This window comes from Schistocerca gregaria, chromosome 3, assembly GCF_023897955.1.
Source record: "Schistocerca gregaria isolate iqSchGreg1 chromosome 3, iqSchGreg1.2, whole genome shotgun sequence".
In the NCBI taxonomy this organism is placed as follows: Eukaryota; Metazoa; Arthropoda; class Insecta; order Orthoptera; family Acrididae; genus Schistocerca; species Schistocerca gregaria.
This window is the reverse complement of record NC_064922.1, coordinates 259977580-260003145: the sequence shown is the minus strand read 5'-3', so window position 1 is coordinate 260003145 and position 25566 is coordinate 259977580. Positions and strand designations below refer to the sequence as shown.

Below are 25566 nucleotides of genomic sequence, written 5' to 3'. Positions count from 1 at the left end.
AAACACTTGAGTATTGCTCTTCGGTCTGGGATTAGTGTCAGATAGGATTGACAGGAGATATAGAGAAGATCCAAAGAAAAGCAGCTCGTTTTGTCACAGGTTAATTTACTTAGCGCGAAAGCATCGCGGAGATTTTCATCCGTCTCCGATGGTCGACGATAAAAAACACTCAGCGTCGTACTGTGGTTTAATGTTAAATTTCCGAGAGCACACTTTTCTAGAAGAATCAGTTATTATATTTCACCCTCCTATGGATATCTCACGAAAACTCCACAGAGGTAAAACTAAAGAGATTCGATGTGAGACGGATTATTACCAACCATTCGCGATTGGTTAGTAATCTGATGTACCAATCTAATCATCAGTATCCTTCTTCAGCACCACGTTTGATAAATCTGTATTGTCGGTGCTGCTTGTCGTATATGTTTCACCTCCGTACAAGGTTACACTCCAAATGCTATCAAAAAGACTTCCTAATATATATTAGTTTACACAAATTATTGGCATATATCTCTTTTCCAGAAACATGTTTGTTGCCGAAGCCAAACTGTATTTTATATCGTCTCTACTTCTGTCAGCATTTATTTTGCTGGCCAAACAGCACAATTGATCTACTATTTTCAGTGTGTCATTTCCCAGTCAGAAAGGCACCCTCAGCATCACTGATGTAATTCGACTATACACCACATCCTTTGTTTTAATTTCATTGATATTAGTAACTTCTTTTCAAGATACTATTCATTCCTTTCAACTGCTCTTCCAAGTCCTTACCCGTCTTAAAGAGAATTACTGTGTCATCGACACACTTCATAGTTTTTATTTCTTCTCCCTGAACTTTAATTCTCTTTCCCAATTTCTCTTTGACTTCCTTTACACTTTGCTCAATGGATTGACTGAACAATCCTGTTTTACTTGCTAAGCAGCTAACACCTCCCTTTTATATCCTTCGACACTTCAGTCTGGTTTCTGTAAAATTATGAAAGTCGTTGATAACCGTTCGCTTAATGCATTCTATCTTTGTTAATTACATAATTTGTGAGAGTGTATTCCAGTCAACATTTTGAAAGCTTACCCTAAATCTAGAAATGCTATATAAGCAGGCTTGCCTTTGTACCATCTTCTATCGTCTGTAGACGCACCATAAATAAAACTTCTTATGTAATCAGGTATGCGTTTACTGTGGTAGTTCCTTAGAAGAAGTTCAGTGGATAAAAAATGAGACAGCATGTCGGAACTTCGTAACGTGAGGAACATATGAATGCTGCGGGAGCACAGACGGTCTGTTTTTAAATATTGTAGTGACACACATCCTGCTCTAGAAGGAAAGCACACCTTAGATGCAACCAAAACGCTGTTATGACATACCAGCAAAGCCAACTTTTATCCCGTCTCCTCGCTAAAAATATCTTCCCTACATGGATGACGCTCATAATTGGAACAGTAGGAGTTATATGATTCAAATGGTTCTGGGCACTATGGGACTTAACATCTTAGGTCATCAGTCCCCTAGAACTTAGAACTACTTAAACCTAACCAACCCAAAGACGCCACACACATCCATGCTCGAGGCAGGATTCGAACCTGCGACCGTAGCAGTCCCGCGGCTCCGGACTGCAGCGCCCAGAACCGCACGGCCACCGCGGCCGGCGTAGGAGTTATAGATAACATTTCTCTCCCTGTTTAGTGTGATCCAGAGGAGCCATGGAAAACGTAATCTGGATCGCCATTGTTCCAGATACAAGCATAGGGTTTTAACCATTTCACCATATCGATCTAGTTAAAAAAATACCTGGTTAGCTGTTACTAAATGAAATGGCTTGGGCAAAGGTAAAGTATATGAGAAACTTCGGTTCACTGTTAGGGTAATGGGAGAAAGCTGTCCTAAAATGTTGCTCAAGTGTGAGGGACCCATACCAAATACAACTAACAGGGTACAATGAGCGTATATTCCGATCCATTCATGATCTGTGCTATGGATTTTCCGTTAATAGCTTCAGTTTCCCGAGATCGTGCGACTGTAGTCCACAGCCATATTTCATGGATGATGGTCGATGAGATGCTGTAGCATGGCCTGTCTTATCACCGGAACTGAATCCATTGGATTTCCTGCCTTGTAGACATTTAATAGGCTCATCCATCGACAGTGTGGAGTCGTTATGGGAGCGAGTGATCAAGGTATGTGACACAGTCCGATTGAAGCCAGATGTATTTGAAAGAGCATCTGATTCACTACAAAGAAGTGCTAAAAGATGTGGCAAAATGCATGATAACCAGATGCGCCACCGCGTGTGTGTACTGCTATGGAGGTTTTCTTCTAGTTTTGATTGATATTACCTCCTGTAGGAATATGTGACACTGTTTTTCAAGCACCGTATGTACGAGTGTGGTATGATACGACTGTTAAAAAAAAGAAGTTTTTTCCTAAACAATTCACCTTATTTCGCGACGTTGTCTTCTTTCAGGAATGTACACTTGGTCCAGCGATCCTCCAGGTTTTTCATCCCATCGGGAAAATAGGTTCTATCAAACTCTGCAAAATGCTCGTTGACTGCAACTGTCACGTGCTCAATTTATGAAAATTTCTTCCCAGAAATCCAAAGTTTCAAGTTAGGGAACAGGAAAAACTCACTTGTGGCCAAGTCTGGTGAAAAGGGTAGATGAGGAAACAATTCAAAGCCAAATTCATGCACTTTCGTCAATGCTAACGCTGATGCGTAGGACGGTGAATTATCATGGCGAAAGAGCACTTTTTTGGGTGCAAACGTTGGTATTTTTCAGCTAACGCAAGTCTGAAACGGTCCAACAAGAAGCATAATAGGGTCCAGTTATAGTTCTGCTTTTTTCACAATAATCTATGGCGATTATTCCTCGGGAGTCCCAAAAATCAATGGTCATCGCCATAGCAGATTTGTTTTCTTCGGTGCTCCTTCACCGGCTTTTGTCCATTATTTTGATCGCCGTTTCGACTCGTGTGTAATGACGTATCCAGGTTTCATCAACAGTCATAAATCGGCCCAAAAATTCTTGAGGATAGCGATCAAACATTGTCATATATTGTGTTGAAATATGCCAGATGAATTTTTGATCGAGTGTGAGCAACTGCGGCATCCATTTCACACGCGGCTTCTTCGTAGTCAATCATCTATGCAGGATGTTATACACTCGCTTAGCTGAGGTGCGTACAGTCTCACCAATCTCACTGATTTTTATTGAGCGGTCTTGCATTACCGTATCATGGATTTTTCTAGTGACCTAAGTTGGGCGGCCGGTGCGTGCTTCGAATTCGGTGCTTGTTGGACAACGTTTAAATTCATTAGTAAATGGTTTTCAGTGATGTTGCAAACTGTTTTGATTTATGCAGCAATCTAGCTCTTCAATTTAGAGTGTTTGATAAGAGCTGGAAACTCTGTTTCTCTATTTTCAATCGCAGTCGACACACTGACCAATCATGACAGATGTCAAAAATGAACTGTGCGCTGTACATTGTTGGAATTCTTTATATGTTCCTTGGAATAATGAAACTAACCAAATGTAAAGGTGCAACAAAAACGTTGCATTCTTTCATGGAAATATGCCAGACATAGCAAATCACCCTCATACCACAGAGCCCCCAGAGGAATTCAAGCGATCATTCTTACCACGCTGGTTAAATGAACGAGAAAGGAAGAACAGGGATATTCGGTACAGCCGGAAGTACTCACTGCCATGCATTTCACAGTAGTATATACAGTATAGATGTACACTCATGCTCATAAATTAAGGATAATGCTGATACATTGTGAAACAACGCTCTGGTGGGCGGTTTGCGGGTTTAAATCACCTCGACGTATGACCATGCGGTGCATTTGACCTGCTGTCGTCGCACGGTGGCGTTGACAGCAGTCTGCGTACGGAGAGGTGTGTTGGTGCATGCCAGAGTACGGTGCAGCGGGTAAGTGTGCGCCGTTTTCAGACGTGCTAATGGCGACTGCGTGCTGAAAATGGCTCAAAAAACACATATTGATGACGTTATGTGAGGTAGAATACTAGGGCGACTGGAGGCTGGTCAAACACAGCAGGTCGTAGCACGGGTCCTCCGTCTGCCACACAGTGTGATCGTAAGATTATGGCAACGATTCAGCAGACAGGAAACGTGTCCAGGCACTACAGTATGGGACGGTTACAGCGTACAACACCACAAGAAGACCGATATATCAACATCAGTGGCCGCAGACGGCCATAGAGTACTGCAGGTAGCCTTGCTCGGGACCTTAACCCAGCCACTGGAGCAGTTGCCTCCAGATACAAAGTCTACAACCGACTGATCAGACATGCAAGTTGCATTCCACTGTCCCCTGGCCACAGGAGAGCCCATAAAGCCTGGTGTGAAGAACACAGTACATGGTCGTTGGAACAGTGGTCCCAGGTTATGTTCACTGACGGGTCCAGGTGGAATCTGAACAACGATTCTCGCCGGGTTTTCATCTGGCGTGAACCAGGAACCATATACCAGCCCCTTAATGTCCTTGAAGAGGACTAGTATGGAGGTCGTGGTTTGATGGTGTGGGGTGGGTTTATAATTGGTGCACGTACACCCCTGCATGTCTTTGACAGAGGAACTGTAACAGGTGAGGTGTATCAGGACGTGATTTTGCACCAATATGTCCGCCTTTTCAGGGGTGCAGTGGATCCCACCTTCCTCGTGATGGACGATAACATACAGCTCCACCGAGCTGGAGGAGTACCTCGAAACATGAGATATCAGGCGAATGGAGTGGTCTGCCTGATCTCCAGACCTAAACCCCGTCAAGCACGTCTTCAAACTCCTAGGACACTTCAGGAGCTCCGACAGGCACTGGTGCTAGAATGGGAGGTTATACCCCAGTAGCTGCTCGACCACCTGATTCAGAGCATGCCAACCCAGTGTGCCGCCTGTGTACGTGTGCATGGTGATCGATGTCGGGGTACATGCACAGGAAACAGTAGCGTTTTGTTGCACATGTGTTTCGCGAGGGTTTTCTCAACTTATCACCTATACTGTGGACTACTGTGCCTATGCTATAGCGCTAGTTTTGTGTAGTGCCTATTGCGTGGCACCACATTCTGCAAATATCCGTAATTTATGAGCATGAGTGTAGATAAGACACTTTTGGGAAGGAGTTGGCTACTCTACTTGTTTTATGCTATAAATTTTACACTGGAAACAAAAAACCTTTTTTCCTTGACATTGCGCAGGTTTGGACTGGGACACACGGCGTGCTGTCGCTGGATGACACAGAGGAGCTGTACCTGGCGGGGGGCCGCCGCATTGCGGTACCGCTGTTCTTCTGGAAGCTGGTGCACGACCCGCGATCGGGCACGGCGATAGTCTTCGTGGGGCTCAACAACCCGTTCGCATCGTGCAGGGCGGTGCAGGTGTTGACGCAGGTTTGCCCCGAAAACGTGTGCACCACGGCGGGCTGGGCGAGGCGCAACTGGAACCGACCCAGCAAGGGGCTCATCACCTGCTGCTCTGCCCAAGAGCTGGCCGCCGCCGTGCCGGGGGCGCCACAGGTTAACGCCACAGGGCTCTTACGTGGGCCACGCGCCTGACCTGAACCCTGACATAGGGCTGGGCCAAAGTAATGCTGGCACCTACTGCGGCCGACACCTCCACCACCTCTCGACTCAGTACAATATCTGATGGTCTCACTTAGACTATGGTCGGACGAATCAGGTTAGAAAATGGACCGGATCAGTTGTAGAAAATTCCTTCTAATCGTTACAAGCAAACTGGTGAAGGAGGTACTACCATATTGCAGCTCGGCAAGAAGAGTGACACAACTCAAAAATACAATACTTGAAAAAAATCGGCTTAAAGAATACTATAAAACTTATGTGAGGATGTAGGCTTTCTCGGTGAATCTCGATGATAAAATCTTCTCGGGTTGACAGCCAAGTCAATGCGTCGTTCTCTGGTGCATTGATTCGGCTGTCAATCCGAGAAGACTTAATTATAAAAGTGATATTGAAATGGTATAAGCGTCCTTTAAATTTCGAGTAAGTAGTTTTGGCTGTAAACTCCATTACATACAAAAGTAATAGGCACACGTAGTTCTGTACTCGAAAATGAGAGGTGCTATCAGGTAATTATTAATTAATTATTCCATTGTATCACTTTTCTTGATGTTCTAAAATATTTTTTTGTTTTTGTTATGACCACTCACGTAATAATTTTGCCACTTTTCCGCACCATATAATATACTTCTGAAACGTCCCCTCAGAAAAATTATTGAATTACTGTGCTGATGAACGTCTTACATTATTTGATTTTCAAACAGCTGAGTAGAACTGAATGTACTCAGACATTTCTTTCTTTACTTATTCTGATCAATACTAAACTGAAACACAATATTTTTAGCACAACGCAACCTGACTTTCAATAATCCCTTCAAAAGAATGGCCCTGACTAACAATAACCCATACCTTTCATGAATCACTTACCTCACAAAAATCTTCGTTACTCGAACTACTGCAATACAGTGTGCGCCAATACTGCCAGCTAAATAAAAGATTCAAACTACTGAAGGCACTAACTACTGACAGGCATAGTTAGCAAATGAAAGATTTTGATAGAGAACGAACAATGTATTTACCTTAATAATATTCAAAAGTCATCATATATATATATATATATATATATATATATATATATATATATATATATATATATATATATATATATATAACTTCATGATTTACAGTATTACAAATTTACTCTTTCTGATGGAGACGCGTCCAGATCGTCCGCTCTCAAAATTCTGCCATCTCTCTCCCCACATCCACCACTGCTGGCGGCTCACCTCCAACTGCACAACGCTACGCGCTGTTCACATCCAACTGCCCAACACTACAATAGCAAATATTCCAACAATGCAAAGCAGCCACAGACTTCACACAGCACAGTCAGTGATTTTCATATAGAGCCTACTTACACTTCTTTTTCACTCAGTGCTAGATAACACGACATTCGAACCTCCATAAGGCAAAATTAGTACTACAGTGGAAATAAAAATGGAATAACACGTTGAAATTGTTTTATAAGAGAGGTGCAAAATGCAAAATTGCAATTTATGAAAATGAATGCAGGGTAATAAGGAATATCAATTAGACACAATTTAAGGAACGTAATTTACGAAAACACAGAATTATAAATGGGCTTATGTACTGCTGGAATACTTTTCGCCGAGAAAAGGGATTCAGTATGAACTTTTTTTGTAGCAGAAATGTTCGTCGTTTTATCGTACACTGCAACGTACAAAATTTCGTAACATTTACAAGATCCAGAATCTTTAAAACAATTTCTCTTCTTTCAGACATCCGTGCTCTCTGAAGGATATTATAATGTAAGATACAGACACTGTATAAACACAGACATTGTAAATATCATTGATATTAAAAATTACATTCAGCTTACCTTCTATATACAGAATGTGCGTCTCTTCGTGAATGACACTGCTCTTGTCGTGGTGAATCATGAAGCAGCCTACAACAAAACTGACACAACTGTCTGCAGTGGGCAAATTACGAGGTAGAGGTGTGATCTTTTTCGTGCACGTTGGGGCACTTCACACTATTTTTCAGTGGCAAAAACTAAAAATTTGCAAATTTTTGACTTGTGTCACTTTTCTTCCTGGGTGCAGTATGGTGGTAACCGTTGAATATATACATCATGTTGAAAACTAGAAGGCGTTGTTACGTGTGTTCATTGCTGAGTTGGAATGTGTGGATATTTTCCTGTCGTTTTAAATCATGTAAACGTTTTGCTTTGTAAAATAACTTTGGGTTCGAATGAATATATGAATCACAATTCGTTTAGTAATTTATTAAGTAAAGTATTAGTTCCTTTTTTACTACAGATGGTAAAATACAAAAGAAAAAATTCTTCTTTGTAGACTGAGAACGACATGCAAAAGACTATTAAAGCTTACTGTGGAGGTAAAAGTTAGTGCAACACAGTGGTCTCCCAGCTACAGCAAACTGCCGTTTGAAACTGGTTTTCAAATCTGGAAATCTATTGTTTTACTCACTAGAGAAATTTTAAAAAGATTTTCTGCATAAATGAATACTCAATTAATTTGCTTCACCTAAGGAAAGTAATCCAATTACCAATTAAATACAGTGCAGTTGCATATGTTCCACCTTGGGAACAGCTTCTACGCGCCATCAGAGAATGAAAGTTAAGTCATTATACTCTGTAACATAATTAACATATTTAAATACTTATAAGTTTCTTTGGTTTTTTTTTGGGGGGGGGGGGGTGCGGTACGTAAAAACGAAAGTAAAGTTACTGTAATCTTAAACATAATTTACATATCTATAATAAGAGTATCACGTTTCCCTTCAGATACACAAATGTACAAGATTCACACCAAAACAAATTCTATAATCCATACCATAAAAATGAAAAATTAATCTTGTGATAAAGTGCACTGCATACTATCAAAAACAGGGTCTAACAAGATAAAATGTTCATCAGTACAAATTACAATGGCACATCACCTTTGCGGCATGTGCACAGCCTCTTCGCTTACAGCTAAGAAAAACACAAGACAAGACGAAAGTTTCAAACTTCATCAGCAATGGCTAAATTAGGAACAAACAAGACAAGTTATTCCATGAACGATTTCACTATCTACAGATGAAGTAATGCAAGATAAGACAGCGTGATATTTTCCTAGGAACAGACAAGGAAATAAAATGAATGGAGGTGTGACTATACAAAGTGCATAAAGGCAATAATACAACAGTCACCACGGCAGCTCCACAGGAGAGGAATTATCATCAAGGCAAAAGCACAAAAAAATACAAATGTTACAGTACAAGTCACAAAGACAGTTCCATTAGAAAGGAACAGATACAAAGCAGCACAATATTAATTCTAGTATTGGTGTTAAACTACACTCATTCTGTTGTTGTGGTCTTTAGTCCACAGACTGGTTTGATGCAGCTCTCCATGCTACTTTATCTGGTGCTGGTTAATGTTTTCATCTCTTGGTCTCCCTCTACGATTTTTACCCTCCATGCTTCCCTCCAATACTAAATTGGTGATCCCTTGATGCCTCAGAACATGTCCTACCAACGGATCCCTTCTTTTAGTCAAGTTGTGCCACAAATTCCCCTTCTTCCCAAATCTACCCGTCTAATCTTTAGCGTTCTTCTGTAGTACCACATTTCGAAAGCTTCTATTCTCTTCTTGTCTAAATTATTTATCGTTCATGTTTCACTTCCATACATGGCTACACTCCATACAAATATTTTCAGAAAAGACTTTCTGACACTTAAATCGTTAACAAATTTCTCTTCTTCAGAAACATTTTCCTTGCCAGTTCCACCCTACATTTTATATCCTCTCTACTTCGACTATCATCAGTTATTTTGCTCCCCAAATAGCAAAACTGGTTTACTGCTTTAAGTTTCTCATTTCCTAATCTAATTCCCTCGGCGTCACCTGATTTAATTTGACTACATTCCATTATCCTCTTTTCGCGTTTGTTGCTGTTTATCTTACATCCTTCTTTCAAGACATTGTCTATTCCGTTCAACTGCTCTTCCAGGTCCTTTGCTGTCTCTGACAAAATTACAGTGTCATCGGCAAACCTCAACGTTCTTATTTCTTCTCCATGGATTTTAATTTCTACTCCAAATTTTTATTTTGTTTCCTTTACTGCTTGCTCAATATATAGACTGAATAACATCGTGGTTGGGCTACAACCGTCTCACTCCATTCTCAACCATTGCTTCCCTTTCGTATGCCTCGACTCTTATAACTGTCATCTGGTTTCTATACAAATTGTAAACAACCTTTCGTTCCCTGTGTTTGACCCGTGCCACCTTCATAATTTGAAAGAGAGTATTCCAGTCAACATAGTCAAAAGCTTTCTCTAAGTACAGAAATGCTATAAACGTCTGTTTACCTTTCCTTAATCTATATTCTAAGGTAAGTCGTAGTGTCAGTATTGCCACACGTGTTCCAATATTGCTATGGAGTCCAAACTGATCTTCCCCAAGGTCGGCTCCTATCAGTTCTCCATTCGTCTGTAAAGAATTCGTGTTAGTATTTTGCAGCCAGGCAATGGCTAAATTAAGAACAAAAATACACTTATTTCATGAACTGTTTCACTATCTGCAGATGATGCAATGAACTGATAGTTCGGTAATTTTCACATCTGTCAACACCTTCTTTCTTTGGGATTGGAATTATTATATTCTTCTTGAAGTCTGAGGGTATTTCGCCTGTCTCATACATCTTGCTCACCAGATGGTAGAGTTTTGTCAGGGCTGGCTTTCCCAAGGCTATCAGTAGTTCTAATGGAGTGTTGTCGCTCCTGGGGACTTGTTCCGACTTAGACCTTTCAGTGCTCTGTCAGATTCTTCATGCAGTATCATATCTCCCATTTCATCTCCGTCTACATCTTCTTCCATTTCCATAATATTGTCCTCAAGTATATCGCCCTTGTATAGACCCTCTATATACTCCTTCCACCTTTCTGCTTTCCCTTCTTTGCTTACAACTAGTTTTCCGTTTGAGCTCTTGATATTGATGCAAGTGGTTCTCTTTTTTTCTAAGGTCTCTTTAATTTTCCTGTAGGCAGTATCTACCTTACCCCTGGTAATATATACCTCTACATCCTCACATTTGTCCTCTAGCCATCCCTGCATAGCCATTTTGCAGTTCCTGTCGATCTCATTTTTGAGATGTTTGTATTCCTTTTTGCCTGCTTCATTTACTGCATTTGTATATCTTCTCCTTTCATCAATTAAATTCAATATCTCTTCTAGTAGCCCTTGTCTTTTTACCTACTTGATCCTCTGCTGCCTTCGCTATTTCATCTCTCAAAGCTACCAATTCTTCTTCTGCTGTATTTCTTTTCCCTGTTCTTTTCAGTCGTTTCCTAATGCTCTCTCTGAAACTCCTTACCCTCTGGTTCTTTCAGTTTATCCAGGTCCCAGCTCCTTAAATTCCCACCTTTTTGCAGTTTCTTTATTTTAATCTATGGCTTAACCAATAGATTTTGGTCAGAGTCCACATCTGGACCTGGAAATGTCTTACAATTTAAAACCTGGTTCCTAAATCTCTGTCTTACCGTTACATTATCCATCTGAAACCTTCCAGTGTCTCCAGGCCTCTTCCACGTATACAACCTTCTTTCGTGATTCTTAAACCAAGTGTTAGCTGTGATTATGTTATTCTCTGTGCAAAATTCCACCACCAGGCGGCATTCTCTTTCATTCCTTACCTCCATTCCATATTCACCTACTACTTTTACTTCTCTTCTTTTTCCTACTATCGAATTCCAGTCACCCATGATTATTAAATTTTCGTCTCCCTTCACTATCTCAATAATTTCTTTTACCTCATCATACATTTCTTCAATATCTTCGTCATCTGCGGAGCTAGTTGGCATATAAACTGGTACTCAGGTGTTAGGTATGGGCTTCGTGTCTCTCTTGGCTACAATAATGCGTTCACAATTATGTTCATAGTAACTTACCCGCGCTTCGATTTTTTTAATTCATTTTAAACCTACTCCGCCATTACCCCTACCTTATTTTGTATTTATAATCCTGTATTCAGGTAACGAGTAGTCTTGTTCCTCCTGCCACCGAACTTCCTTAATTTCCATTATAGCTAACTTTAACCTATCCATTTCTGTTTTTAAATTTTCTAACCTACCTATCAAATTCCACTCTCCGATCCGTACAACACCAGTTTTATTTCTCCTGATAACGACGTCCTCCTGAGTAGTCGCCGCCCGGAGATCCGAATGGGGGACTATTTTACCTCCGGAATATTTTACTCAAGAGGATGCCATCCTCATTTAACCACAAGAGGATGTCATCATCATTTAACCATACAATAAAGCTGCACGCACTCGGGAAAAATTACGCCTGCAGTTTCCCCTTGCTTTCAGCCGTCCGCAGTACCAGCACAGCAAGGCCGTTTTGGTTAATGTTACAAGGCCAGATCAGTCAATCATTCAGACTGTTGCCCCTGCAACTACTGAAAAGGCTGCTGACCCTCTTCAGGGACCACATGTTTGTCTGGCCTCTCAACATATACCCCTCCGTTGTGGTTGCACCTACAGTATGGCGATCTGTATTGCTGAGGCATGCAAGCCTGCCCACCAACAGCAAGGTCCATGAGGGGACACTCTTTCTACACGTGAAAAAAAAGCTGAAAAAGACATAACTCACACGTTTCACTATGTGTTTTACATCAAATTGTAGCTACCACAGCGACAAAAAAGAAGAAAGTTATTCACAGAAATTCAAAATATTAGTTACCAATTATCTCCTGAAGGATCCATGTCCCACTGAAGGACATAAACTGTTTCAGTTAAGATAAAAGGAAAATTAGAGTGTATAATACTTTACTTTCGAAGCACATACTTTGTTACCTGTAGAATGTTTCTGTTCATTTCCTAACATAAATGGAGAAAGAAGCAAACAAAATTTACAATTATCATTCCCAAATCCAGATTCCAGCACACCACTATCCATCTCCACATAAGCTTTTATTTAATCAATACTACAATGTCTGCACCTCGTTTTTATCAGTTCCTCTGCATATTTCATTGTGTAGGGATTGTGATGTCTCATACTCTGTAAAATTAAATCTTCGTTAGTTTCCTTCTAAACCTCCAGTTGGATACAAGCTGTGAATCTTGCTCTAGGTTATAGATGAATGCTTTATCCTTATTCAACCAACAGTATTCTTCTTAATTCGTTTCAAACAACAAATAGGCTGCAGTGCTCCAGACAGCAGGAAACACATTAATGTCCTCACTATGTCACACAGGACTGTCCTTTCATACACAGGCAGTCATAAAACATCATAAATTCACATGGTCCTGGTCCTATTCCTTCAGACACTAGCAAACATAAATTCCTAATCAAAATTACAAGATTGTCTAGTCTTTCAGACTACTGCACAAGACTACAATTACGGCAAAAATTGTCACCGAGTAACAGTCTCCAGCCAGTTGCTAAACCAATTAACTTTACATCTCCAACTAATCCACAAGACAACATAAAACCACAATGTTTCATCCTCTACCTTAGAGAAAATACAAAAATCCATCGCTGATAGTACATAAACAATAATCAATACAGCCACAAATGAATGAAAGTAATCATTTAATTCTGGACATCCTTACAAACAACTCTGCGCACAAACACAATCTGGAGAAACCATTACAGAACATAATCAGACGTCACTGGAGCAAAAGCCACATCAATATCTTAATTGCTATTATCCTTTAAGGCTCACACAACTAGAATTAATCAATTTACTCTCACTTCACATGGATACTAGATTTTCTCACAGATTATCAACTGTACCGAAGACTTTCACACGAAATGCAGTGATAATAAAACATATATATTCACATGGACATAGGACAGGGCCAAAGTAGTAAACATCACAGAAAATAAAAAGTGAAATGTGTACTGTCCCAGCGTATGTGGCCTTATGCTCCCTACAAGGATCACATATGAAATCATCATGTGCCCTCAGGGTTAAGATAGTAACTTCACTACATAGCAGGTTCACATTCATTGTCACAGTTTACTTGTTAATCACAGAAGTGGCAAAACCTCTCTCACATTATCTAGATGCATCACATTAACCAAACACAACCAATGACAAAATCAAAACTCACTTGTCAGTGTACAAGAGTAGAATCAAACTAGATGCAAACAACTGTGCAATCATACACTCATGATTGATAATTCAAGAAAATATAAACTTTTACAAAATGTAAGATCATGACTAACCTATCTTGCTTAAGAACTGGTCTCTGTTTAAGACGGCTGTTACTCATTCACAGAAAAACGTAATCAGACCAGTGAAATAATAAAACATCAAGGAAAGGTTACATACTACTGGGCATAAATTTTTCTGCATTTCATTCACATCTTGTACCAAACCCCACTGCACAGAGGATATCCACTCATGATGACATATAACAGTTCCAGACGCACTATAACCAAAAACATTATCATCTTGTGTGAGTTCACTATATATACAATATTCAGACATGTCTAATACCATTATATTAAAATGTTCATGAAAAGCACATGACAAAGCACCTACGACCACTCAATACTAAAACCACCATATGGAACAACACTGTATACTATCAAACCAGACACGACACTCAAAAGAAGTGATCACCTAAACTATATGAATAATTACGTTATCAATGGATAAAATAAAAGTAACAAAATATGGAGAACATATGGCAACCCCATTCCTAGTCAAATTATCATTTTTAAAATCACTACACACAACTCATTAACCACAATAAATGAAAAATCACTTAAAATATCTCATCAACTCCAATCTTCAAGAACACTAAATATTCCTCATTGCACAGATGATTCTCAAATGGAAAAAAATTATCTAAATGCTTGACTGATACCTCACTTGTATAAAAGATCCTAACACAGTAAATATATTGCACATAAAACAGCATATATGAATGCTGCCAGGTTACACAAGAAAAATCCAGTGAAGCAATTTGATTACAGAAAAATCATTTCATATAAAGGCAAAATCACAGGAATTGCAACATGATTCGTGTTGGAAGCCTTTCAGGTTAAACTCACCAACTCCCAAACAGATTGAGTTCCACTTCTCTTGGTAGCACCACAGTGATTGAAATCAGACACTGTATCACATCCATCTGGCAACAGAAAAAAGAAGATTATATGTTTCAGAATGAAAACGACAAGTTTGGGAGCTTAGGCCTTTTTTGACACAGCATTCACAAAACTACACCCATTTTCAACAAAGGGGTTGCAGTAGTTGTGAACTCACTTCTCACTAGTAATTTAATCACTACTGGGTCCCCTACTCTTTCTCAATCAAATCTACACGTGATACTGAACATTTATTGCAACCAATGTTAACTCAGGTTCATCTCTCAATTCCAGTCTGTTATCTACTGTGTGATAAGGAAATTTACCCACAAACTCCTCATGATGAACTGTAATCCCATCTCGTACAACAGTTTCCTCTTGTCATTCACTGGCCTTATATTTTCATTGCTTTTTTGTTTCCCTTATCAATCCCTTAAGATCACTCTGTCTGGCCACACATTTCTCTCAACATTTTGTAATCAGCCTTCAGTTCCTCACTACTCTACCTCATTTGTTCTCCTATTCTGTCATAAGCAGCCTTCTCTTCATTTATAATTCTCTCATTACAGGCCTCAAGAATCTCCCCTATATGTTTCCCTAACAAAGCAACCAAGCCTTCTGTATGTATACTTGTACCTGTGTAGGGTAGAGCAACACACAGTGTAGGCACTTGAATGTTCTCCATTCCAAATTCACACCAAAGGATAGAGTAATAAATCATACACATACTGGTGTCAAACAAGAAGCAAATGATCATTACTGGTAGAAAAACGACCAAAAATTCCACAGTCAAAACCCAACAGTCACTCAGACCTCAACAGAACACAACTTTTAAAGGTTTGCACTACACTTTCTTAAGTAAATAAATGAAGCAAAATCACAAAATCCATTAATTACAGTCCATTTAGAACATGCAAAACTGACCATACACTCCACTGTAAAACATTCACCTCACAACCAATAAATGTGTGTGTGTGTCTGTGTGTGTGTGTGTGTGTGTGTGTTTGTGCATGTGTGTGTGTGTGTTTGTTTGTGGGGGGGGGAGGGGGAGGAATCACTGACACTGCAAAAACTACAACTCTCACCACAGCTTAACATAACTAAGGAAGTGAATTAGCCTCCACTACGATTTCAGTGTTTCAAATCCACCTATTGCACTCACCCATAAGTGTTCCAGAAGTGTGTTTCACTAAGGAAATTAATTCAGACTATTAACAAGCAAAAGTTACACTTCATAGCCCTATTAATATTCTACAGAACAAATACGGTTCCATTTAACTACCAATTAAATTCTCATATGTTCTAGAAAAGAACATACACTCCAAAAAGAAAAGCAGATGTAGGGACAATACCCCACCATCATCCTTCCTCCATCTCCAACCCAGCACCCCACTCCAACATCCCAGCCAGATCCTGTGATCCTTCAGCTTTAAAGCATGTGACCAAGAGCAGCGCAAACAGGTCAAACATGCGCAATTTCCCCTATATAGGTTATGTGCAATATTATGTATAGGACAACAAATGGCTGAGTAAAAAGGACACAGAAATGACTGTAAGTAAAAAACAACAACATATAATTGTAAATAGAAATTGCTAGATCCAAACGAACTGCAAAAACCCCAAGAATGTATGGCACAAATTTAAAAATTTACATGTATTATAGGCCACTGAAGATGCCTAAAATGAATAGGCAAAACACTTCGGGAACTCAAGAATAAATTTCCGTTGTAAAATAAGAAAGTTTCCTTATCTTTAGTATTAGTTGAAAACAGTCTTGCTTGCAATTTTAGTTATTTTTTATCAACAACGCCTTTCACCTTATTTAGGCATCTTCAGGCTGATCTACATAAAAAAAACAAAGAACAAATACATTTATTTAAGGATCGCGATAGCGTTGTGCAGACTTGGATAACCTAAAAACATCTATAAGCAGATAAAATACTAAAAGACCAAATACCTTTATTTGGTATTTCTTAGAACGATCATTTAGACAGTGTAGTTAAAGGGCATCGTTGAGTACATCAGGTGAACATCTCCTTCGTTAACCTCAGTAAGTACTAGAAATATGAAATAGTAAAAACGGATAAGAGAATTGACCAATGATCGGACACTCAGAAATGCAATCACATTGACGAAGCCTTATGATAAGGCCTTACCCCTTTCAGTATTTTATCTGTTTATAGATGTTTTTAGGTTATCCAAGTCTGTACAACGCGATCGCGATCACTAAATTGATGTATTTGTTCTTCGTTTTTTATGTCGATCAGCCTGAAGATGCCTAAATAAGGTGAAACCCGTAGTTGATAAATAAAAAAAAACTGAAATTGCAACCAAGACTGTTTTCAATTAATATTATTAAACACTGGTTTGCTGATTCATGCCACAGATGGATTGGAAGAAGTCTTTATGACGAAACATAATTGAACTGTATTGTGATTAGCAATAGCGAACACGCTGTGACCTCTTTACTACCTAGGTGTACATCTCTGATCTCAGAGCATGGAACTTCGACGTGCATGCAGATTCTTGTCAGCTGTATAGTCCACCACGTTGTAATTAGGCAACAAAATTTGCACAGGCCTGTAGTTGATAAAGAATTCGTTACATATTTCTTGCTATGAACAGCAGCATGTGATGATTGGTCTGATTTGGGAGCAGAGTCGGGAAGTATTTACATTTTGCACTCTCATGTCACTTTGTGGCAGCCATATTGTAATTAGGCAAGCACGAAATACGAGCATCCTTGGTTGGTTTGTTCAGACAATTGGTGTTCGGCATCCAGACAGCATAGAGATCATTAAGAACCCGAGTCCGGTAAATCTTTGCAACAGACCTCAGAGTAAATATCTCTGGAGTGAGCAATCACGTGCGCAGAACAGATTTTGTGTCGTCAACATACATTGCCGGCCTGGTGACGTGTTCTCAGGACATCGTGTTTTTGTCTGTATAGCGCCCTGTATATTTAGAATGTCACTACATCCCTAGTACAGACGGATTCTTTTCGTACGTGTCGTGGATTATTTACATATGTTGCGCAGACATTTTAACAGTATCCATTTGATACCGGGAATAAACCAGCTACGTAATTTTTAAGGGCAAGTGATATTACATCCTGCTTCTTTGCGATAGGTGTCACACTTCAGATGCACTCGATTTTTGGTAGTTTTCGGTATGATACGGTACTTTAGAGTATTACAAAGCCTGACGTACATTTTTGCAGTGATAGTCATGCAAAACGACTTGACAGTACGCTAGTACTTTTACAAGTGTCCGAAAAACACCGAATTTGCCACACATTAGCGATTATATCTCTACTAATTCGCCCTTTTTTCTGCTATTTCTGCGTGTTTATTTTCTCGTTTTTGCGACCTAAACCACAATTTTTCTTACTGGTGCCACTTTGAAGAATTTATTTTTACGTACCTGCTCCCAGTTTATTAAATAAATGGTAGACTGAGTAATGTAAATATAATATCGACAAGTCACCGATAAATGCATGGAGGATAGTATTTGCTGAAACTACTAACCATTCCCTTTCCTGTTCCACTAGCAACTTTACGAGAGGAAGCGATTTTTTGTAAGCTTTTGTACGAGCTGTGATATCTATTATATAGTCATAAAATCGTAGAAAAATAGGTCTACAGAATCAAGCCTTAATTATAACGCGTCTCGAAATTTTTAAACATATACAGTGTCTCTTACTAATATGATAACTATAATTAGAACTACATGGTATGTACCCATGAAAAGTTACTATCCTTTCACATGTTTTCCTTTGCATCCGTAGCAACAACAGTAATTCACTATCGCTATTACACTATCAACAAACGGTGAAACACAACAAAACTCTTGATATTATAAACTTCAAACGGTGCAGACAGCACAGCGAAGTCCCGAAAACACGTGACAATCCTGGTTTAATGTTGACAACATGTGCAGAACGCAATTCTCACTCCAGAGACATTTACTCTATGCAACAGACCAGCGACTCGCGACTCGAAAGATGATTTTTATGAACTGCTCTCACTCTGTTGTACTCTACTCCTTATGCGCAGTTTGGTAGGAAGTTGATTCTACGTTTGGAGAAAATTTCCTGTGACACTTGAAGCTCTTAATCAGAGAGACGACTTAAGCAAGAAAACTATGGAGCGGAGCTTTTAAAACAAGCACGTGCGCCAGCGTTGAATGTGTCTCTGCCTCAAACGGTACTCGCTTATTGTATGGTCTTTCTGGTTGATGGTTTGTCTGGTGATTTCAGTGACTTGCATGAGCTTATAGAGGCTAAAACCTTGTGATGAAATCAGAACTCTCATTCATGGTGAAAGTGTATGGGAACGCTGTAACGGACATCAGCAATGTACAGCGTTGTGTAAAGATGTTTGGTGACAGAATTGCATATAAATTGGACAGCGACAGGGCGACAACATGTGTCACAGATACCAATAGAGGACGTGCTGATGAAGTGATCTGAGGAGAAAGATGCGTTAGAGTTCACAATAAACAGCGAAACCTCTGCAGCTGTACTTAAGAAGCATCAGGAGGCCAAACGCTGAATTTTTCCAAACTGGTTTAACGATCTTGCAAATGCGTACAAATGCATGGCGACTATGTTGAACGATGTTGTGCTGAGGACAGTTCATAGTACGATATATACTAATTCCGCAGTTACATGTTCATTATTAACATGTTTATGACACAGGAGGCGTTCCTTTCTATTTAATCCTCATTTCAAATATTAAGTATCTAAACCATTGATGGTTACAATGTATGTGTGTTTATGGTATGCAGTGTCTGTGTCTTCACAATACAATGTTCTTCGGACGTGCATGCATGGTTACAAAGTGTGTGTTTATGGTATACAGTGTATCTTCACAATACAATGTCCTTCGGACGTCACTGACGATTACAGCTGTGGTAAAAATTTTGAAATAGATTCGCCTTCCGCGACTGTGCATAGACGTAAGCTGTTTGCGACACATGAAAACTTGTGCTGCATTCGAATTTGAACCCATACTTCCCACTCATCGTGTCGCCGTAACCACTTCGGCTTTCCGAGTACGCCTCCAGGACTGATCAAAACTTCCATATTTCACCCAGGCACAACCCTTATGCTACCACAATTTAATTCCCGCACAGGGAGACAAACATCATGTTGTCACTATAGCTTGCCGACACATGGATACGTCATTGATGGTTACGATGTTTGTGTTTGTGCAGAGTCTGTGTCTTCACAATGCTGTAGCTTTCAAACTTCGACAGGCAGGCAAGGCTAACGACAGTGATAACGTCACAAAAAGTTAAATAACATCTAACCCTATAGTGCAAGACAAAACGAGAACGAACAGATAATTTCAGAGAGGTACATAAGTATGAATATGAATATGAAAATGTAAACTGCTAGTGAACTGTATATGCTTCTTGTCTTACTGAAATTATCATACCGTATAGTTTACCATGTCATTTGTGTCCTTGGTCACTTTTTTTTGTACGTTAGGATGTGGACCAAAGCATTCTTCCGAGCCTAAAATTTCGTTTCCCAATGCTGGAGACGTTCTCCAAGAGTATAAATACTCAGACAGCAGTTTCATACTTAATCAAGCCTAGCAAGACAAACAGTAGGGTCGTGACGTCATCAGACCACTGTCTGAAGGTGTAATTTCAATGTTGCACCTGTGGCGAGGCAAACTGCATGGCGTCAGTCCAAAGGCATTCTTTTTATGTAACTGGATGCAATGCTTACCAGACACCTGTGCAATGGCATTCTCTCAAAGTAACTAAATGCAACGCTTTCCAAAGATGCCTCACAAAAGGTATTCCTTTAATGTAACTGAATTCAATGCTTTCCAAAGACACCTGTCCAATGGCATTCCTTTACAGTAAATGAATGCAGCGCTTTCCAAAGACGCCTGTCCAAAGGCATTCCATTAATGTAACTGAATGAAGTGTTTTCATAGGTGCCTGTGCAATGGCATTCTTTTAATGTAACTGAATGCAACATTTTCAAATATCACATCTACTGTCACACGATTACAGTGACACTTTTGAAAAGCTTGCATTCAGTTACATTAAATGATTTCCATTGGCCATGTAGGTTGTATCACCACAGGTACCACACTGAAATCGAACATTAAGATCACGAAGTATTGCTGACGTGAATTACGGAAGTTGTAGTTTAGAAGTATAGGCGATGCCAAAGCTATTTTTGTCGTTTGGAATGATTATTTTGTGATAAAGGATTCTTTTCTGCACAGGTTGCTTTGGTGTATTTGAAGGATTCTAGTGCCAGATTAGGCAAACAACACCCATTATTTCCTACCATAATTCCGAAACAGTTTGGCTTGAGCTTATTTAACTTAGAAACTGCTGTCTGAGTGTTTACAACTTCTGACGATCTCTCCAGCATTAGGCGATGAAACGTTAGTCACATAATGAGTCTAATTCCCATAAAACAAAAATTAGTTAAAAGAGTTTTTTCTCTTTCTCGTACATACAAATTGGTTCGTTTAGAAAAGTCAGTATTTCGCGTTCGCTCATTTTCTGCCTAAATTAATACACCCACATTTTTATCTTTGTTGTGCAAATAACTATAGACTTCGTGATAGACGCTACCTTTCACTGAACCATACACTGAACTTTGCTCCTGCTCCATTCGCAGATGGGGAATGATTGCTTTTATGCTCATGCGGGAGCCTAATTTCATCTGCACGATCTCTGTTGGGCAGATAAGTAACAGTTTGGGCATTCGTTGTCTCTGCGCTGGAATATGGGTCTTGGAGTTTTTCAAACACGTTCTTGAGAGATGTGTGGGGTCCTGCTTCGCGTTCTGCCAGTTAAGATTTCTCTCCTAATACTGCCATGTTAAAAGTAAGCATTTTCAGAAACATTGTATTCTTGGAAAGAGAACGCTCTATTATTGCAACAGTCATAGATTTATTTATTTATTTTTTCTCGAATCAGGAATATGTCGCCAATACGCCGTGGTAACTTGATATCAGCTCTGCTAAGTCTTGTATACGAGACTTTTATGTACATTTGTACTTTGAATGAAGCTCTTATCAACACTAGCTGTGCTGGGAAAAGAAGACACATTTCATGACAAAATATCAGGTAATAGATACGAAATAAGGTTGTATTGTTACATGTGCGTCTCTGACATACACCATTCGTTAAAACCAGGTATTTACGTGGTAATAAATATTTTCAGTGATTGCATAAGAAACTGTTGAGTCCAGTTACGAGCTCTGTTAGCCTCTGTCCTCCCAAAGCTTGTCGATGTGCGTTTCTAGTACTGTAGTTCTTTTGTTAGGCACCTTGCACTCAACAACTCTTCATTTACAGGTGTTGAAAGTTTCGTCAAGTAGCTTATTATACAGGGTGTAAATTTTAAGTTGACAAACCAGAATAACTGGAAAAATAAGCTTCACACGAAACAATGTGTAGAATCCAAAGTTGATTGTTTTCGTGGGGGACATATGCTGGTGCAAAAATTAGCCCTGCACCCCAGCCCCCTGGGGGTGGGGCGGGAGAAAATTTCAAATTTCAAATGGAAACCCCCATTTTTTATTGGAGAATCAGATTCTACATAAAAAACTACATACATTTTGTCTTAAACATTTCTTTCGGTGCTTGGTAGTTGGCACAGCAAATCAAGAAATTCCATGTTCTCATTTTGGCGTGGAAAATGGTTACGGATAAATAACAAAATACTTATTTACTTCGTAAATTTTGATTCGGTTACTTAGTTAGTTAGCTAGTCAGATGACTTGTTTGATAATTAAAAGTTGTGTGGCCTCATGACCACGAAATAAACAAAACTTATCCGAATCTGCGTAAAAAATTAATGTATGTGGGTCAACATTTCTAAAACTCTAATTCCTCTCTCTCAAACCCCACCCAATGGGGAGAGAGGGATAGTTTTAGGATTAGCGAATCAAAATGTAGCAAGTAAATAAGTACTTTTTATTTATCCGTAACCATTTTCCACGCAAAAATGAGAACATGGATTTTCTTGAATTACAGCGCCAACTACTAAGAATCAAGACAAATGTTTAAGACGAAATGTACGTAGTTTTTTATGTAGAATCTGATTCTCCAATAAAAAATGGGGGTTCCCATGTCAAATTTTAAAGTTGCCTCCCGCCCCACCCCCATGGGGCTGGGGGAGGTGGGCTAATTTTAGTACCAGCAGATGTTCCCCTCGAAAATAATCAGCTTTGGATTCTAAACATTTTTTCGTGTGAAGCTTATTTTTCGAGTTATTCTGGTTTGTCAACTTAAAATGTACACCTTGCATAATCCTTTGGTGCTAGCAATTTCTGATAGCAACCGGACGAAATTTCGCACAGGTTAGGCACTTGCGATTCAAATTCTCATTGCCTATCGACGCTGAAGTTTTCCTTTATTTCCCCAAAATCCCATGAGACAAATGGCGAGTTGGATATTTTGAAACGAATACTGCCGGTTTCCTTACACATCCTTCCCCTACCGGGTTTTCGCTGTGTCTCTAATGCCCTCTTCGTCATGTTGGCATGAAACCCTAATCTTCCATCTTTATTTTTGACAGCGCCTTTCCCTAGCAGCCTCATGTACCTGCAATGTCCATGCTCACAGACTGCAAGGCCTCAGCCAGTATTTTATGAGGGTTACCGTGAAAGTAATGCACCGCATTTTTTTCTCATCCGAGAACAATTCTAGGAATGCGAAACAATACGTATGTATTATTTGAAGTCTCCTGAATGCGTGCGCCAAGTTTCCGCCTCTTCCGACAGATAGCGTAACTGCAGGACCGTTTCGAAATGGCGTCTGTAGGTGATGTACGTTACAAGCATCGTGCCGTGTTTGTATTTGTCACTGCAGAGAAACTGTGGGGAATATTCACAAACACTTGTGCAAAGTCTATGTAGCATCTGCCGTCGACAGAAGTACAGTTAGTCGCTGGGCACGGAGGGTGAAGTCATCAGAAGGCGGTTCGGCAGAGCTCCACGATTTGCAGCGTCGGAGAGGCCATGCACGGCTGTCACTCCTGCCCCCTCGGACTTCACTTGTTTCGGCCACTGAAGGATGTCATTCGTGGAAGACATTTTGAGGACGATGAGGAGGTGATCCACACACTGAAGCCCTGGCAACGCCACCAGGACAAGGATTGGTACCGATGGGGCATACACGCCCTTGTTTCGCGCTGAAGAAAGGCCATAGAATGAGATGGAGATTACATGTAAAAATGGGGTATGTAAATAAAACACTATTCTTTCGTATGTTTAATTCCCATTATCAATAAAGAATTGTTTAAGAAAAAAATGCAGTGTATTACTTTCTGGGCAACCCTCGTCATGCTTTCAGCTGGTTTTACTGAATCTGAAAAGAATAAGATTATATTTTTTAAGATCTATTGTTACACTTTGTCACATTTCATACTCTTACGAATTATATTTGTGAGATCCTCAGAAATATCAGCGTTGTACTGAAAGTACTCATGAAACATGTTTTTAAATCCTACCATTGTAGCATGCTCTGAGTAAGAAATCTGTATATGTTCCAAACATTTGTAAATACAGAGATGTTTCTTGATTAATTTCTTAATCTCTACAATACTAATTAGGACTTAATTTAAATTGTGGCTCGATTATTTTTTTACACCACTCTGTACGCCACACATAGTGGATGGTCCGTCACATCTCTGGTCGCAACACTTGTTCACATGTAGCCTCTTTCGTTCTGTATGTTTGTTTAACGGATGCTTGTGTCCTAATGCCGATTCATTTTTGACCTGAGTAAAGGAGGCAAATGATTCGCATATCTTTATATTAGAATGATCTCCAAAACAATAATTCAACAAAGCGAGAGACTTCTCTTGACTAATTGACTTTACTAATTTTCTCTTCACTTTTTACTATTTCTATATCTTTCCAGAGGAATCTTATCGTCATGAATATTGCCCTGCTCATCCCAATCCAGCCCTGCTGCTATCGCCAGGTAGTGTCGTTAATTGTGCGATTATTTTTTATCGCATAACCTCTTGGGGTAAACAACATATCGCGGCGTGACGTGTTTCCCAACAATACAGGGCTCTCTGCAGCTGCAGACGCCATTGCTTAGCAACAGTTAGATAAGACGGCTGTCGAGCAACGAAAATGTATCCGGCCCCTGTCCTTAAGAAAAACGTGAAGTGCAGCAAGAACACGAGGAAACAATAGCAGTCAGAAAGTAAGCCATCTTCGTAATTTTCAAGGTCACTTGCAAGATACATATATATCAAATGCGCTACTGTCATTGCGGCAGATATCGATCAGTTTTTGCTCTTGTTTACAACGTTTAGCCTATAATGGAAGATCTTGTTATAGTGAACCTTGTCAGCAGTGTCCCACAGATGAGTGAACGGAAGCCCGTGCTGTGTGGATTTGCACTATCATCTGGAGGGAGTTAATTTCGAGACTGGTAATATCCAAGATTACTTGCACCCGAAACGTAGGCGTCAAATCGATTGCCACTTTTTCGCCGACGCACAACATAAATTCTCACACGTGCGTAAATTTAACGAATGTAGAGATCTTCAACACTACAGTTACATTCAGGGCACTCTGTTTTTGCGAACCAGTCAGCGAGGTTGTTCAGTGTTTGTTTGGGGCAGTTTGCGTTAAAAACCATGAAGTTTGTAAATATTGTAATCGCAGAAAAATCTGCGCACTAGCTATTATACATTGTCCTACGATGTTTCCGTGCCAAGTGAACTCTGTATTCTCACGTATAAACTTTTTTCTTCAAGTTGAATGTGTCACAAGGGTGCCTTGAAACACCTTTTCCATGCACATATGATAAAAAATAATACATTTTAAGAATTTCTAAGGATTATAGATGAATTAGAAACATTAAGCTTTTGAAACAAGACTTTGTTGACAGAATGAA

The 25566-nt window shown here is 39.7% G+C and overlaps 1 protein-coding gene across 1 annotated transcript in view; it reads left to right on the top strand.

Moving 5' to 3' along the window:
* Nucleotides 1-5842, top strand: part of LOC126355096 (uncharacterized) — a 133612-nt gene extending 127770 nt beyond the window's left edge. The window contains exon 5 of the mRNA XM_050005291.1: nt 5215-5842. Within this exon, the coding sequence (XP_049861248.1) occupies nt 5215-5571 (357 nt within the window). The 3' untranslated portion in view covers nt 5572-5842. The remainder of the gene's footprint in view (nt 1-5214) is intronic.
* The last annotated feature ends 19724 nt before the right edge of the window (nt 5843-25566 follow it).